A 17,356-nucleotide genomic window follows, 5' to 3' on the forward strand; every position below is an offset into this window, starting at 1 on the left:
GTAAAAACCAACCAATGTCATTCAGGTCAATGCCTCTGTGAGTTTGCCTTGCTATTGTTGTCTGCTGCCATTAAGAAAAAAAAAGGAAGAAATCCACAATTGTATGAATCACAAGTAGGAAATATGTTTGATTTAACTTGTATTGGATTAGCTTTATTAGATAATTTCAAATAACCCCCACAGGTTGCTTCAGGCAGACAGCAGATTGAATAGGTTACAGGGTATTAGGAAATATGGCTGCCTTTCATTGTAACTTCTCGACAACACACGTTGGACGACATACTCATCAAAGAGCGAGTAGGATGTAAGGAGGCCCAGGTGTTAGCATAGTTAATGAAGCATGATGCCACCTGCTATTCAGAATAATGACCTGTGACACACACCTATCTCTATCAAACATCTGTCTGGAACAAGGACACAAAAAAGGTGAGAAAGGGACTTAAGAGGAAGATATCTATAGCAGTGGTTCTCAACCTTTTCAGCCCATGACCCCCAAAATAAAGGTGCCAGAGACCAGGGACTCCCACTGTACCTGAAGGTGGTTGAATACAGACATGAACAATAAAGAACAGTCATGCGGAGACAGGACCATCTATGAAGGGGAATAAAGGGGAGAGATTTTTGGGGCCCATCTATAAAGTCAGCAAAATGATGGTCCATTGTTCTATGAATCTGTGATAACCACATTTATTTATTTACAGTATCTGAATATTGTCCACTGTTATACAGGAAGTTTTTTTTATTATTTGCTCCATAGTATATAGTCATCATAAAGATGTAAATCCTTGTTCTAATCAGAAATAAAAATAGGTTAAAAGTGACCAAAAATGGTGGAAAAGGTGGTAAAAAAAAAAAAAATGGGATTTTAGAAAACACAAAAATTGGTTAAAAGTTAGAGTGGCCAAAACTGACAGAAAAAGTGTTAAAAAAAAAAAGGTTCAAAGTGTCACTAATGAAACATTTTGAAAAGAGGGTAAAGGTGACAATAATGAGTCAACTAATGCAACATTAGGTGGGAAAAGTGGTGGAAAAGGGTTTTAAATGCCAAAAATGTCTTGAACGTGGAAAACATTTGCAGAAAAAGCATTGAATTTTGATGGAGAAATGGAAGTAATGTAGCAAAAATGCATTAAAAGGAGCAAAAATATAGCATGTTTGATGTAATTGCAGAAAAAGGGTGATTGTTCAAATATCCTTATTTTTTGAAGGCATCTGGCGACCCCCACCCAGTGTCTCGCGACCCCAAGGTTGTGAACCCCTGATCTATAGGATGATGTCAAAAGATATAATTTACCTTCGGCGTACTGCAGCAGGAGAAAAACTGTGTCTTCAGAGATGATGATCTTTTTTAGCTGCACCATGTGGGGTACAGAGCGTGGCATGATGGTTCTCTTTGACCGCCCACAGTCACTGCTTTTCCTTAGACCCTGAAGTTTGAAAAAGGGACAGAGTAACTGTGGTAAAAGCAAGCACGAACCTCCATTACTCACATTTAAGGGCAGGAGGAGAAAATGAAAATTAACCCGAATGAAGAGGGCAGAGGCAGCAGGAGAAAAAAAAAAGGAGGGTGAGTGTGTTTAAGGTGATGAAATGGGCAAAGGAGCGTGTGGTAAAGGAGAAAGAAGCCATTAACAAAGTGCCAGCCATGCCCCATGGCAAGCCAAAGTCACAGGATCCATCATGCTATACACACACACTTTACAAGGGGCCTCGCAAATCTATCAGCGCTGGATGTAAATTTCACTTTGGGTGTGAGAGCGGCGATGCTACGCGTGTGCGTGAAGCCATTTGTGGCTGTTTGTGTCATTGGCATCTGGCACACGTCTCACACCTGAGAGCAGAAGGGCTGTAAGGGACGGGCAAATTAGAATCAATTACAGCAGTCACACACAGGGGCGTCTGGCACACTTCACACAGTGTGGATGACGAGAGTGTGAGATGAACCACGCAAACACAAACACACACTCACTTACACACATAAACAAAGGTTACACTTACTTTAAGGATAAACGTCTCTTGCGTTCTCTTGTCCATGACCAGCAGGACCTGTGATGGAAGAGTGCCATTAATACAAAAACACACACAGTCTGGTATGACGGAGAAGGTTGAGGTCAATTATAATTGTAATCGTGAGGTGTAATTGATGATCAATTAAATGTATGGTGAAATTATAATTGTAATTGTAATTGTTTTAATCTGTTGCTGTCATAATCGTAATAAAATTGTAACTGAGTTCAGATAATTGACTTTGTAATTGTAATTGCCATGGAAATTCTATAAAAATTGCCAAATAGAATTTAATGGAAAACTGGGGAACCACGATACAGTTCTATGTACATTTCTACACATATGTAGTTAATTATTAAAATGTGTTTATATCAAGATTTCCCACATTTAAAAAAAAAAAAAATACTCTGATGGAGATATTGCTCCTCACAAGCAGTGTGTTTTAACCAGAGGTGTAAAGATTGCTGATATATCCTAACTAGTTACTTTCACCCCCCACTTTTAGTTTTGCAAATAGTAAACATCTCAAGTATAAACTTAAAAAGGAACACACCAGATCTACCGTAATTGGAACTTAACATATTTCCACAAAGGTATCTGTATAAATCAATAATAATTGTTTTAATAAAATAACACCTGTAATGTTCGAAATATATGCACATTATAATTCTACGCTCGATGCCAATATATATATATATACATACATATATATTTCTCCCTCCTTTAATGTCAGGGCTCTGTTTTCACAGTGTTGTCTCTCCTTCTCAGACAAGTTCACAACACATGTCTTGTTCCCACAGAGATTCCCTCTTAGTGTCAGATACACAGAAAATCTCATAACAAAGTAATCGCAGGTGTCCTGTGCTGAGAAAACCTATTCCCTTTCCCTCTATTTGAGTTTGATTAGCCTATAGCAGTCTCTCTGATCATCTTGCCTTTTTCATCCTTTAAGAAATATGTGCCGTTACTGTGTGGTTGCCACTTTTCTTTTACCCCCCCACAAGACCTCTTCATCTGTACCCTTTTTTCCATGCCAGAGCTCTGGAATAAAATCCACATGGGTTACTCATCTCGACTCATCCTTACGTCAGTAACTTTAAAGACGAGGGAACCGAGGCCCAGCTGATACCCGACGGAGGCTTCCCGACCATCCAAACAAACTCAAGTGCACAATTTGTCTGGTGAGACAAAAAAAAAAATTCCCCTTTTTATTCTGTTTTTTTCCTCTCTTTCTCTCTCTTTTTTCCCTTATCTGAAAGTCGACTGTAGGTGCTTCGCCTGCTAACCTTGTGTGTCGGAATACTGATTGTAAATTAACCCCGAATAATTAAAACAGGATATGCATATACATTAAACAAGGTGGAAGTTAGACTTTGTTCTCAAAAATATATACACTAGTATATATATATTAAACAAAGTGGAAGTTAGACTTTGTTCTCAAAAATATATACACTAGTATATATATATTAAACAAGGTGGAAGTTAGACTTTGTTCTCAAAAATATATACACTAGTATATATATATTAAACAAAGTGGAGGTTAGACTTTGTCCTCATATATATATATATATATATATAGGTATCTCAACAAAATGATAAACAAATATGGGCCTGAGTTCATTTTATAGTGACCTGAGTGGACATCATGGTTTGTGTTCCCCGAAATTCTGTCTTCAAAAATTATGCAATTACAAATTGCTCAAAAAAAAAAATTAAAAAAAATGGTGAACTTGTGAAATCTGCACTAAAAATAATCTACAAAGTAATATAAAACCTGAAAAGGGAGAGATAGGCTCCACATAGTCCTGCAACAGGCAGGTGTGGATGCTACAGGGCCATCACTGAAGAAAACAACTGAGGCAGGACGTTAGGGAGCCTCAACCTTAGGGAGAGATAACTGATAATAAATGTAAAATGTCATAATCTTAATCATTATGTGATGACTGATCATTCAACTTTTGTGCATGAAACCTAAATAAAATTATTGGTTAAGCCAGAAATAAAAAAAAAAATCATAGTGGTTTTCTTATAATGTTTTCACTGTAACCAACTCAGGAACACACAATGTGCATGTCTGCATTATCTCATCCCCAAGGTCCTGCTGAGAGAGCAGGGCGGGGGAGCTGAGATACACAAAATATCTCAATATAATTCAAGAAAAATCAATACAAATGTGTTGTTTCTGTTATGTGTTTGTCTACTATTGTGTGTCTGTTCCTATTTTATTTTTTATGTATTCATTTTTTTTTTCACATTACACATTAAAACGCATTATTCCAAAAAAAGAAACAAGACAAGGGAGAAAAAAAGTCAATACAGAGCATTTTGAAAACACAAATAATGTTCTTCGAAACAGCTAAAGAGAACACGAATACCCAACATTCCATACTGACAGCCTCTCTGCTCTGTTTACAGATTGGTGGATCCTCTGTTTGGACGCTGACCCAGTCTCCTGCCCTTCTCCATCCAACCACCTGTGCCAGCAGCAGGCTGAACACCATCTGAAAACTACTTCCGCTCCACAGCAGTGCAACCCCTCTCTGATGCGCGGAGCTACCTTCTCTGTGAGCTGACTGACAGCCGACACTCGCAACTTCTGAATATGACAACACACATGCTCAAAGACTTCCGTAACACACCAATGAATTCAATTAAAAATAAAAAAAAATTCTCAGACCAAGTATAGTTACACGTATTAAATCTAACAATTGAGAATTAACCTTGGTCGGTGATGATGTGATGCATTTGATTGTTGTCTGGTCATTTCATTTTTTGTAGTTTCACAATGTTTGTTAATCATTTTACAACAAAAAATAATAATTTACTCAGTGACAAGTTGGGTGTAGAAATGAAAAATTACTTTAATTCTTTTAAAATGTACTTATAACAAGTAAAATTACTGATTTAGAAATACTCAAAGTACATGTACCCATAAAGGCAACTCAATTACAGTAAGTAAGTTACTTACTTTCACCTCTGGTTTTAACCCATGGGTCAGAGCACAAAAACAATGTGTTTGTGCGTGTGTGTGTAGACGGAGAAATGTAAAAGCTAAAAAATGTGATTTTCAAAACAGCTTAAAATCTTCTTCAAAAGTGTGCAAAACTTGTGTTTAATAATAGTGGCAGTGAAAGCTAGCACTAGCGTTCCTAATGCATCCCCCCAGCTCCGCCTCATTTCCTCCCCCCGTCCTCCTCTTCCTCCCTCGCTGACATCTTCATTGCTCTTTCTGATCCCTCGCTCATCTCGAGGGGGAGCTTGAGCATATGTGTGCGACCCGCTGTGCGTTTGTGTGCGGCACGCGGTGTGTGCGTATGTTCTGTGGATGCGCTCTCTGTGTGACCCTGACTGGGACCAAACAGGTGCAGGCTAAATGGAAATGAATGGAGTTGTGAGTAAACAGAGTGGCAGCGCTAGCCAGGGCGCTAATATAATTAAGAAACAAACATCAGTGAGGGGGTTGGGGTGGGGAGGGGGCGGTGCAATGAGGGCAGCAGTGTGAGGAGCTCTCTCCATCTGTCCTCTCTGTCCCCATTTAAAGCCAAAGGATGAAGGAAAAGAGGAAGACATAAAGAACCACTGATCCACTCCTGAAAAAGCCCATTTCTGGCTTTATTTGTTACCTTGTGCCTGAATGGATTCAAACATATTTTGCATGCCCTTCCGCAGGGCAACACATGTTGGTTTTGTGTCAACATTTTCCTTAGGGTTTCCTGTGTGTGTGTCTGTGTGATTGCAGGACGAGCATCATTGATTCAATGTTCTGCAGCGCTCTCCCTGAGCCGCGTGCCAAGTCATTTCATGGCTGAGTGGGAAAGTTGCTTCGCGGGCAGCTGGTTGAGAGGACCGGCAACCCAAACTGACCTTGTGGTGGCCATAACTGACACTAAACATGCACACGCTCAGCCCTTACAATATACATCGAGTAAATCCATTAGCTTTTACTGCTTCAGATAAAGTAGACGGTTGAAGACGAAGAGGACACAAGAAGGAGAAATTGGCCTGGTTAACGGTGAAATAAATGAGCGCGTGCTCGACCTCAGGGTAATTACTTGGAGGGAATTTTGGCATTAAATCAGACAAAGTCAAACATTTAACAGAACAATTTGTGCCCATTATACACTCATTTCCAAAAACACTGAGGGTTTCATATACTATGGACAACATTTAACATGAACTAAATCTGGTTGAAACGTACTAGATTAAGTAAACCTACCTTATCTATGACTCCCAACACTCTGTAAACACAGAGCTCCTCTGAAGGACTCTGCAGAACTCCTCTGCTTGTGGAAGGACAACACTGGGCTCCTAATGCCTTTAAAGGGATTTAAAAAAAAAAAAAAAAAGAATGGCAGACATTAAGATTAAAACTGCTAAGGACAATATATATATATATTTTTTTTTTTATCAGATAAAGACATAGTGTAGGCCTCATAGAAAAATAAATCAAAAACATTTTGCTTGAAAAAAGATGTAAAAAAGTTGAAATTGCCGCTTGAAAGTTTGCTTTGATCACAGAAAAGTTGTTATATGGACAGTTAGCTAGTTTAGTGTGTACATGTATATGTTCTGTTTTTTTTATTGTGCAACGTCCTTTCTTGCCACGTGTCTTCCCTCTTTCGTGTGAATGTGAGAGTGATTGGGTGAATGAGCTGATGTGTAAAGCGCTTTGAGACTGCTTCAGTGTGGTGATAAAGCGCTATATAAAATCAAGTCCATTTACCATTCTCCCTGTACTGTGTACAGGCCTATGTATGTATACAGTATATCGTCTATTTTTTATTATTATGTTTTATTTTATTCATCTGCTGCTGAAACTGTGCCAATTTTCCCTTGCGAAACTAATAGAGGTTATCTTATCTTATAAAAACATTGAATAAATACAGTTTTTGAATTTGTTCACAAAACTTGACTTTTTTGTAGTGAAAGACTACATTAAAACCAAAAACTATTTCATTAGAAATTTTTCACTACTTCTCAATACGGCATGAAAACGCACAGTTAGATGGATTGCTGAGTGCGTCCTAACTCAGACTTTCTCCTAAACAAACCACACAAAAGAATTCACTCACAAGTGCTGTCCCTTACAGGAGAAAAAGCCAAAAGTGGCACATATCGTGCAGCTGTTGGTTAATAAATCTGCCTGTGTGGCATTTTGCATCAGAAAATGTAACTAAGAATTGTCTTTATCATTAGACTTTATTTGAACTACAAATATTGCATTTATATCGTATATTGCCATTTTAAGAAAAAATATTGACATATGAGTTTTGGTCCATCAACTGTAAATAACACTATACAGTATTTAAAGTGCTGTGAGGTGTTACTTTAAAAAAAAAGTCAAATAATTCAGCAGCTAACTGATGTTAAATGGAAAATCAGGAATCAGCAATAATCAAAAATCAAACCGATAATCATTATGGATCGATAATCGTTTTTTAATCAAATCAAGTCTTCAAAAATCAGAACAATCAAGTGAATCACTTTCAATTCTTGTCCGAGGAAGAAACACAAGAAATTACAGGAAGAATAAGTAAAAACGCTTATTGCATCAATGTACAGGACTCCATATCCCACAATGCAATGCGTGAAACTTTTCAGACAATGAGTGTTTACGCTGGAGATCAAAGCAGATTTCCTAGCAGCAATTTCAACCCTCTACATTTGTTAGTAGGAATGTAACGATTAATCGTAAGGCAGTTAAAAAATGATTCATAGGTATCACGGTTGATATCGATACTCTGAAAATTGAATCGCAGTACTTTTTTTAAACAGCAGAGAGCGGAATCGCCTACGACTCTTAAACATGCTCATAAATGATTCCTTACCCCTTTAGCACCGAAAGAATATCTGTAATATTACATGAATATCTGTAAAAGCCAAGTTTTTCTATTAGCGCTGTCTGCTAGCGCGTAGCATCTCTTCACTGCAAGAATAGCTGCATGCCAACCGACCACTGGGTTACCAGCGCCCTCTGCTGGTCCAAACAAATATCTGATGTAAATACAATGCAATGACTGTTTCTTTTAAAGTCCAATTGTTAAGGCACAAAATATATTTTGAGTTGCACTTTTAAAAAGAAAAAGAACTATTATGCAGTTTTGCATTGTTTACTACAGAACCAGAATTTAAACTAATAGGCTTCTTCTTCATTTGTATTATTCCTTTATTTATTTAATTCAGGATTTATTTTTAGTTAAATTGCATTGTTTTGAATAGTTTATCAAGGGATTCTTTTGACAACGAAAAATAAAAAGAAAATAGTACAGTATTTCCCCCAAAAAATAATGGAATATTTTTCAGTCATTTGTCTACAGTCCCATTTTGTAAAATAAATCATGAGAGAATCGTATCGTGAACCCAGTATCGTGAATCGAATCGTATCGGGAGTTCAGTGAATCATTACATCCCTATTTGTTAGTGAGTAAATTATCTTCCAATTATTGATCTATGAAATTAAAAATGATCATCTCCAGCAGCTTTAAGTTTTTTTTTTTTTAAAGAAAAGCCTACATCACTTACTGTTTTCTCAATTTTCCAAAAAAAATGTTCATCAACAATCCTCAAAGTAACTGTGAGAACCAAGGAATTTTTCTCACTGACTTTTTCTCCCCGACAATAATTGGCTATGTTGCTAAATCCCTATTAGGACAGTGATGCAGGAATACAGGAATGTTTGTATAAAAAGCACAAACAGCTTAATGTCCCCTGACTCACCACTGTTTGTGTTGAACCCTGACCCATGTTGCTCAATAGTTGCTGACAGGAAAGCTGCTCTGCACGCATCAGATACTCAGCCGTCTTCTTCTTCACCGCCTCGCGCCGTGCAGCACTGGGCTCACCTGAAAAAGTAAGAGTAGGATTATTATATTATTATTTAACTGGGTGGGTGGCTGAGATGAGCAGCCTGTATGAAGACATTTTTCTATCAAACACATGTTCTCTTTTCATTTACACACAATTTTAGCTGATTTGTAATTTTTTGTAATCTGACTCTGGGACATGCACAAGAATTCCATTGTACCAGTTCTTTTTAACGTGTACATACGGCAATAAACTCTATTCTATTCTATTTTCACAGTCTAAGAATAATGAAACTGCTTCCAACAGTCGTAGTCCTACTAACTGAAAACTGCTGAATTGTGATACTAAGAAAAGCTTCTTCTTTTTTTTCTTGTTTTTCAACCATGTCTGCATTTTTCAATTTAGGTTGACATTAACTGTGGTGCAATATTTTTTACAACTACCTATGTTTTCTTGCAAAAAAAAATAAAAACAATAAAGGACAAATGGAGGAAAAAAAATTAATTATGGATTCACAACTAAACTCCAAAATGAAAAACAACCAAACTAAAAGCATATAATACAAAATTAGTGTTTTTTAAAACTATGAGGCTTGGAAAACAAAGAGCTTGGTCAAACTGACCCTGCACTCCTTGTAAAAGCAAATCGACTCCACAGCGATAGTACACCAAGGCCGCCTGGTAATCCTCCTCTTGCTCTTTCTGAACTGCCAAGCAGATTAGTTCACTGGCTCTGTCCAAGTAGTCCGACTTCACCTGCTTGGAGCTTCCACCACTGGAGTTTTTCCAACTGCCAGAGAAAAGCTGAGGGAGACTTGGCCTATTGACCTCTGGCTTTGGGACGGGAGCGGGAGACGTGTGCGCGCTATGGCGAACGGGCAAGTGAGGGCTGCAGCTGCTGCTGATGGCTCCCCCGTGTGGCTGGTTTGGGGAGGTACGACCAGAGGCCATGCCATCATCTAACCCAACTAGAGAATCTGTATCCACAGCCGAGGAAGTGAGGTCGCTCTCACTGGAGGGGCCTGGGAGCAAAAGCAAAGCTGTAGAAAGCCCTACTGATGTAGCAGTGCAAATACAAGGACAAACAAAAAACAAGGTTGGGGTCCAATTTCATTGTAATCACATAATTGATGATTAATTTCAATAATGGTGCAATTATAATTGTAATTTTAAAAAAATTTTGCTGTCGTAATCATAATTAAATTGTAACTAAGTTTAAATAATTGACTTTGTAATTGTAATTGCCATGAAAGTTATATAATAATTGTCAATTACAATTTAACGCAAAACTGGGAAACCATGTTACAGTTCTACACATATTAGTTAACAATTATTAAATGTTTCATATTTTTTAGGGTAAATGTACTTGTTTTTTTTAATACAATTGCTCGGCTGTGTGAAGTGTGTATTTTTAAAGCTAAAACTATATCAAATTTATGTATAAAACACTTTAAAAATAGAGCTTATCATCAGTATATCCTAGAAACAATTATAGCAACAAATAACAACAGAATAACTGAGCATGAAAAGAAATGGAATGTTTGTTTACTTGAGTTAGAGATAAAATTATTAGATGTACTTTCTTAAAGGTGTGCAATTTGTTGTGTTATAAATGTTTTGCTAATTGTGTTGTATTTTCTTTATTTATTTTTGATTAGTATTATTGATTTTATCTTATTTTTCATTCTGTTATGTTATCAATTATTGTTTGCTTTGGGCTCCTTTTCTATTTATATTTCGCTTTCCTGTCACAACACTATGAATGTGTGGATGATTGTGGCTGTGATTGTGGTATGAATGTATGGGGGGCTGGTTGGAAGCCTGTTTTGTAATTGTATTCTGTAAATAAATACATTTTGAAAAAAAAAAAAAAAAGTTCCATATGAAGCTTTCCCACATTTTACCATTTTATACAAATCTAGGGGTATACGGACACAAAAAAAAGGCTCAGATGCCTAGACAAAAAAAAAGTATATCATTAATTTATTTACTTTTAACCATGCATGCATTTCTTGTGTCACATGTAGCGGAATCTTTACATAATGCGTATGTAATACATACATGCAGATTTCTTATAAATAGGAAACAAATCCTCTGGTTTATTAAGAGAGCGCTCTTGTTTTCTGCTGTATGTTACAAAAAATTAGCTTAACATTAAGCAAAAGTCTCTTTTATACATTTACTTGATTAATCAATGGTGTTTAAAGCATCTTTTTGAATCCATGTCATTAGGAATCCAGTCAGTTCTGAAGCCAAAGGTGGGTTTATGTGTATCTTTTTTCTGGGATGTTCAAATCCTAGAGGGCAGCAATCCTGTTTGTTTCAAGAGTTTATTAAACCTATATTTAATTGATCAGGAAGCCTAACAAAGTAACCAATGGATACGAAAAAAAAATGACTTGATAGATAATTGTTTTTAGTGTATTTTACAGCTGATTTAGGACCAGTTATCATAAGAGATGCTAACAGAAAGCTAACACAAGAGGAAGGTTAAGTTTTGTTAGGTTATTTATTTCAAGCTCAGCAATTGTGATTAATTGTAATTGAACATTAGTAATTGAGAACGTAATTGAGTTTCTGAGAATAAAAAAATAATTGTAATTCGAAAAAATAAAACACTGGTCACTAATCGTAATTGAACATGTGATTGAAAATGAAAAATGTAATTGACCCCAACCCTGACAAAAACATGCATTTCAGACGTTACCTCCATACTCGGATGTTATGGTCAGATCATCTGCACTGCCGACTTCTCTTTGAACTGAAAAAGACAGGCAGAGATCTCAGCGCTAAGCCATCTACAATGTTGTTAATGTGGACATCGGCGACTGATAAAGACTGACTTCAAACAAGGACTTCCTGTGTAAAAACTTACTGTCAGAACTACAGTCGGACAAACTCTCAGCCAGGAACTCAGAAAAAGGCTCAGCTGGACCAATGAGCTCAGAGCCGTCGTGGAAATCACCTCCCTGGAAACCAAAGAAAATAAAACAACTATCTTAAAACGTGCAATTACTGATCTGTGTGTAGCTATTGTATAGCTCTATTCTCCCATGCGCTAAGTCGAAAATGCTGCACAGTGATGCTGTTTCTGACTCTGGGTGGAGTGTCCCTGAAATGTGGGTGTTCCCATTCAAATCTGGCCTTGCACGCATTCTCCCGTCTGTTTAAGTTATTTTCTTCTGCACCTGGAATAACTGCAGCGCCCCGATAAGGTGAAACATTAGATTGCACTAGAAGTTAGGACTCAGTTACAATTGAAGCCACACGAACTCAGAATGTTCCAAAAGAGACTCCCAGAAAGAATCGATCCAAACTGACACTGTCACGAGGTTCAAAATGTTCACATTTAACAGTTCTATACGGGACAAAACGCGTAACATTTCCTCATATTGTATCCGTGTCATCCACTCCTTTTTCTGCAGAGACGGTTGGTTGTGCGTCGTGGAGCTGATCAGCTGTGCGCACCCGGGTTTTTCCTCGGCTGCTGCTGCTCGATAAATGAAACCCTGACAGACGTCGGACATCTGTCCACGTTGGTCACACTGATGTCCAATTATTTTCATACTTTATCCAATGTAAAGCCACAGTTTGATCAACTACAGAGTAAATAAGTGAAACAAGCTGCCATATGCGGTGGTTGGTGAAATACGCATATGTGTGGGAACAGAAACTGTTCCCACACACATTTAAATGAGACTCAGCTTCAGGTCGGACATCAGCTCCATACGGCTTTAAACTATTTATATTAAAACTGTGTATTATGTAGGAAGCCAATGGTTCTGTTTGCAGGAATGGAAGTAGTTTATTAATACATTAATCTGGCGTTAATATGAGGGGGGAAAAAGACAGTTTTTAACTGATCCTCACACTGCAATAATCTGATCAATAATCTGATCCAATCAACCTGTTACATTGTTTATCAACGAAGGCGTTTATTTGCACATGGGAAGATTGGTAAAGAAATATATGCTGCTTCTAAATAAAACGTATTGGACTTTACACTGTATCACATTAGTAATCAAACTGTGGCCAAAGCATTCTGCAGTTCTTGAAAACCTTCGTGAGAGACATAAAGGTTACGATTTAGTACCTTGAAGAAATCCTGAATGTGTGGACTGTTGTAAAGAGCAGGGATATTAGCAGAGAACTGAAGGAGATCCTCTGAACACTGTCTTCTTTGCTCTATCACAGAGTCATCAAAGCGACCTAAAGGCAGAATAGATAGACACACACAGCAAATTTGCTTCATATTGAATCTTACAGACATGTGACTCTTGTGCCTAAGCATTATTTTGTTCTTCTGTACAGGTGACCAGTAACCTACCAAAGACCTTGGCCTTAGCAAAAGGTGGGAACAGCTCAGAATGGCTACATGTATTCTTGTGCAGCTGCCACAGATTTTGATGGAGCTTCCGGAAATCACTGTATCGCTTCCATACTGTTATCTACAGAGAAAGGCACGTCACATGGAGACAGAAAAGAAGAGGGAGAATCAATATTTTGATGATATTTTGAATAATTAAATCCATTTGATAAGCAGGCATTGCTTAGAACAGTGGCTCCCAAACTGGTGGGTGTCATGAAATGGGGGGCGGTGGGGGGCACTAGAATGGCCTTGCTCAACCATGAAAATTAGAAAATGTTTTTTCTTTGCACCTTATTACTTTAAAGATATTTATTCATGTTCGAAGAAGAAGAAAGAAGAAAGAAGAAGAAAGAAGAAGACTAAAAAGAGGGCTCTGAGAGTTTTTCTTTCTTTAAAGGGGGCACAGCAGGAATACTTTGGGAACCACTGGCTTACAAAAAAAAACAAAATTGATTTCACAAGAAGAACTTGCAAGACATTTTTTAAACTCAGTTTTTCCTGTTACAGCCTCACCCTACCCTTGACCTAATCACATGACAAGTCTTAGTCATCATCTTACCATCTATTTATAAATCAAAGTTAAGGAATATTAATTCTCCCACAAACCTAAATACCATTGAAATCTGGTATTGTGGCCTAAAGCTGACGTGCACGTCTGAAAAATCCTCATCTTATAGGCTGAAATAAGAGAATACACACATATATATACATATCAACAGTGTTAAATATGTGCTTTCACTGCATCTCATGGACAAACATGGAATAATTGACATCATGCCTGTTGCGTTAGTGCTGCTTCCTGTTGGCGCTGCACTGCATTCCTTAGTCTGTATAAAATTCAGACAGGTATGCATGTGGTTTAATTAGAGTGTGTTTAATGATTTACGACCAGAAAATAAAATATTTTCAGACTAAAAAAAGTCTGCAGCAATGTGATCAATAGTTATGACTATTTAAAAAATGTAGATTATTTTTTTTACAATGACAACAAAGACGAGCCACAGAATTTTACCACCCAAACTAATAAAAGACTTAGCAATGCCTAAGCTTTATTCTGCATTAAATACATGTAAACCTGAGCTGCTGCGATAGATTGCTCCTTTCAGTTTAAAGGAATACCGTCACGACATACCTCAAATATTAATATATCTCAAAATACTAGTCTTACCTCTTGGATATCTTCTGGGTTTTTCCTGGAGATGATCTGCACAGGAAAGGGAGAACAGAATCAGGACTTTAAAATGGTTCTTATTGGCTTCAATGACTGTTCTGCTATGACTGGCAGGGACACGGCTCACACAGAGAGTGACAATGAGAGCATTATGGAGCAGAAGGAGGGAAATGTTGGGGGAGAGGCCGTGCGAGACATCACCAACACTCAACAAGCAGGAAGAGAAAGTTCAATCTGTTAAAAAGTTAGTAAACTAAAGAATGTGACACGATCCAGATGTAAGTGTGAGGTGAAAAACTGAAATCAAGGAAATTACGGTAGAATGGTGGACGCTTGTTAATTTTTTGAACAATGCGACTAAGAACAACTGACCGTATTGCTGTCAGAAAGCCATTTGTAGGGCCCTATAAAATCCATCTTATTTTTTTTCTAAATTCTGTTTCATTTTTTTCCCCCACATACATTAAAATTCTGTTTTTTTAAAAATATTTGTCAATTTTGTCAGAAAAGATTAATTTTTAACTCCAGTGAGGGAAAAAAAAAAATAATATTTTTTTAAAAGATAACCAAATTGAAGCTCCGCCCCTTTCTAGTGAAGCGCTGCAAACAGGGCGGGGCTCTCTTAGGACACCTAAGTCCTTTCTGTGTGGAGTTTGCGTGTTCTCCCCTGTGCTCGCATGGGATTTCTCCAGGTACACTCTTACGTAAACTAATGCTAGGCTTATGCTAATCCAGTGTTAGGCTAATGCTAATGATAATCCAGACCTGGGCTAATACTAGGCTAATGCTAAGATAATGCTAATCCAGGGTTAGGCTAATGCTACTGCTAGGCTAATGTTAATCTAGGGCTAGGCTAGCTAATGCTAATACAGTGCTAGGTTAGTGCTAATTCAGGGCTTGGATAATGCTAATGCTAATCCAGACCTAGGCTAATACAAGGCTGATGTTAATATAATGATAATCCAGGGCTAGGCTAACGTTACTGGTAGGCTAATGTCAATACCAAGCTAATGTTAATCTAGGGCTTGGCTAGCTAATGCTAATATAGTACTAGGTTAATGCTAATCCAGGGTTAGGCTAGCTAATGCTAATATAGTGCTAGGTTAATGCTAATCCAGGGTTAGGATAGCTAATGCTAATACAGTGCTAGGCTAATGCTAATCCAGAGCGAGGCTATTGCTAATATAGTGCTAGGTAAGCTATTGCTAATACAATGCTAGGCTAATGCTAGTCCAGGGCTAGGCTAGCTAATGCAATTGCACCTGACTCCTAAAACAAGTATTTTGATACAAAATAAGCTACATATATATATAATTTATTAATTCAATCATTTTTTTTTTTACTTTTAATTTTATTCATTGTCCTCCGTACACATGGCTGGAATAGATGGTCAACCTTCAATTGGGATTAGCAATTTAAAGTGTTTAATTCCTTGCAGGAAAAATAACAATAATCTTCCTTTACCATTTGTATTCATCATAAATTTGAACAAAATTTGAGAATTACATATGGTAACTAAATTCAGGGTCAAATGGGTCAAAACTGATGTAAAACAACGAAGAGAAACATAGGAAAAGTTAAATAATAATACAATAATAATACAAAAATCTTAAGTCATTATTATGAGATAGTATCTTATAATTATGACTTAGATTTATTTATTTATTTATTTATTTTTCTACTGGCGGGAATGGCCTTCCATAGAAACCATAACCACATGTAAAAGAAAATGGAAAAGAAAAATATGTTTTATAGATGTCCTTGAATGTTCAAATACAGAAAGGGATGATGAATAATGATGAGAAATAAAATGTTTAACCATCATCGCGGAACTATTATACATCATCATGAAATCCAATGCTCAGAAAAGTAAATCTTCTCCCAAATGTGGGAGATTTTTCTCGAGATAAAATGAGGAACACGAAACTGAAACTGCGTTTAATTGTCTGATTCAAGCCCTGCTAATGCACAAAAGCACTAACACAACTAAATAAAACAAAACTACGTGTGAAAATCGATCAGGAAAATTATTTCCACGTGTGTTCTCAAAAGCAGGTGATGTTGTCAGCGAATACAACTGCGTTTTTACGTGTTTGTGAGTCTTGGGTGAAGGTAAACAGCTAACTGAAAACACATTAGCATTAGCCTAGCATGAAGAGTGGCTATCCACTAATAACTTACCCGTGCAGTGACTTTATACACAGTGTAGCCTTTGTTGTGCTTCTTGGGGTCGGTGACAGTATAAAAACGAGCAAGTTCATCTATGTCCCGCTGCGATATCATCATTCTGATAATGACAACATTGCCGAAGATAGCAGCCGGCTAGCTGTGCACATTCATTCTACACATACCACAGCCAGACATGTTGACAACTGAGTTAGTGCGCCCTCTAATGGAAGGCTGTGGGATTACATGGTCCACTTCCATTCATCGATCCATTTTCTGGACAATTCTTTATTATGGTGTTTTTATATTAATATATATGATGTAAACAATGCAGTTTTTTTTTTTTTTAAAAAAAAAGATAGTTTACATTGTTTTGAAAAAGAATTATTCACATCAGCAAAATATACTAAATCGGATCAAAACACAATCATAGACAATGATAGACCAAAAAAAAAAAAAAATAAAAACCAAAATAAATCGGAATTCATCAAAACATAAATTTTCTTTAATTTATGAAATCTTGGCAGCAGGTTTAGAATTCACAAAATCTTAAATATTATTTTAACTTATTCAGAAAAAGGTGAGAAACATGGCTTTGTTTTTTTTTTTGTTTTTTTTTTTTTAAATCTGAATGAATGAAGAATACAAAAAAACAAAATTAAAAGTTAAAATAGGGTTGTCCAATTTTTTTTCTTTTATCCTTATTTTTAAACTGAACCTTATATAACCAAACTCAAGTAATGGAAAATCAAAATTCTATTGCATATGCTGTCATTGTAAAATAGTACGCAAACAGGATGTAGATGCGTTTCGCGCATGCATTACACAGATCGGGCAGGA

At 36.9% G+C, this 17,356-nt stretch overlaps 1 protein-coding gene across 2 annotated transcripts in view; it reads right to left on the minus strand.

The window, feature by feature from the left end:
* Positions 1-16,727, minus strand: part of rps6kc1 (ribosomal protein S6 kinase polypeptide 1) — a 38,515-nt gene extending 21,788 nt beyond the window's left edge. The window contains exons 1-11 of one of the 2 annotated variants that reach the window (XM_028439840.1): positions 16,532-16,727; positions 14,348-14,383; positions 13,138-13,258; positions 12,904-13,019; positions 11,686-11,779; positions 11,518-11,571; positions 9,434-9,832; positions 8,725-8,849; positions 6,224-6,322; positions 1,999-2,046; positions 1,295-1,427 (exon numbers count right to left, since the gene is read on the minus strand). In XM_028439840.1, coding sequence (XP_028295641.1) covers positions 1,295-1,427; positions 1,999-2,046; positions 6,224-6,322; positions 8,725-8,849; positions 9,434-9,832; positions 11,518-11,571; positions 11,686-11,779; positions 12,904-13,019; positions 13,138-13,258; positions 14,348-14,383; positions 16,532-16,636 — 1,330 coding nt within the window. In that variant the 5' untranslated portion in view covers positions 16,637-16,727. Of the gene's footprint in view, positions 1-1,294; positions 1,428-1,998; positions 2,047-6,223; positions 6,323-8,724; positions 8,850-9,433; positions 9,851-11,517; positions 11,572-11,685; positions 11,780-12,903; positions 13,020-13,137; positions 13,259-14,347; positions 14,384-16,531 lie in introns of both variants that reach the window. The other variant, XM_028439839.1, reaches the window with a different exon arrangement.
* Between the last annotated feature and the right edge of the window lie 629 nt (positions 16,728-17,356).

The sequence above is a fragment of the Gouania willdenowi genome, chromosome 24 (assembly GCF_900634775.1).
Source record: "Gouania willdenowi chromosome 24, fGouWil2.1, whole genome shotgun sequence".
Classification (NCBI taxonomy): Eukaryota; Metazoa; Chordata; class Actinopteri; order Blenniiformes; family Gobiesocidae; genus Gouania; species Gouania willdenowi.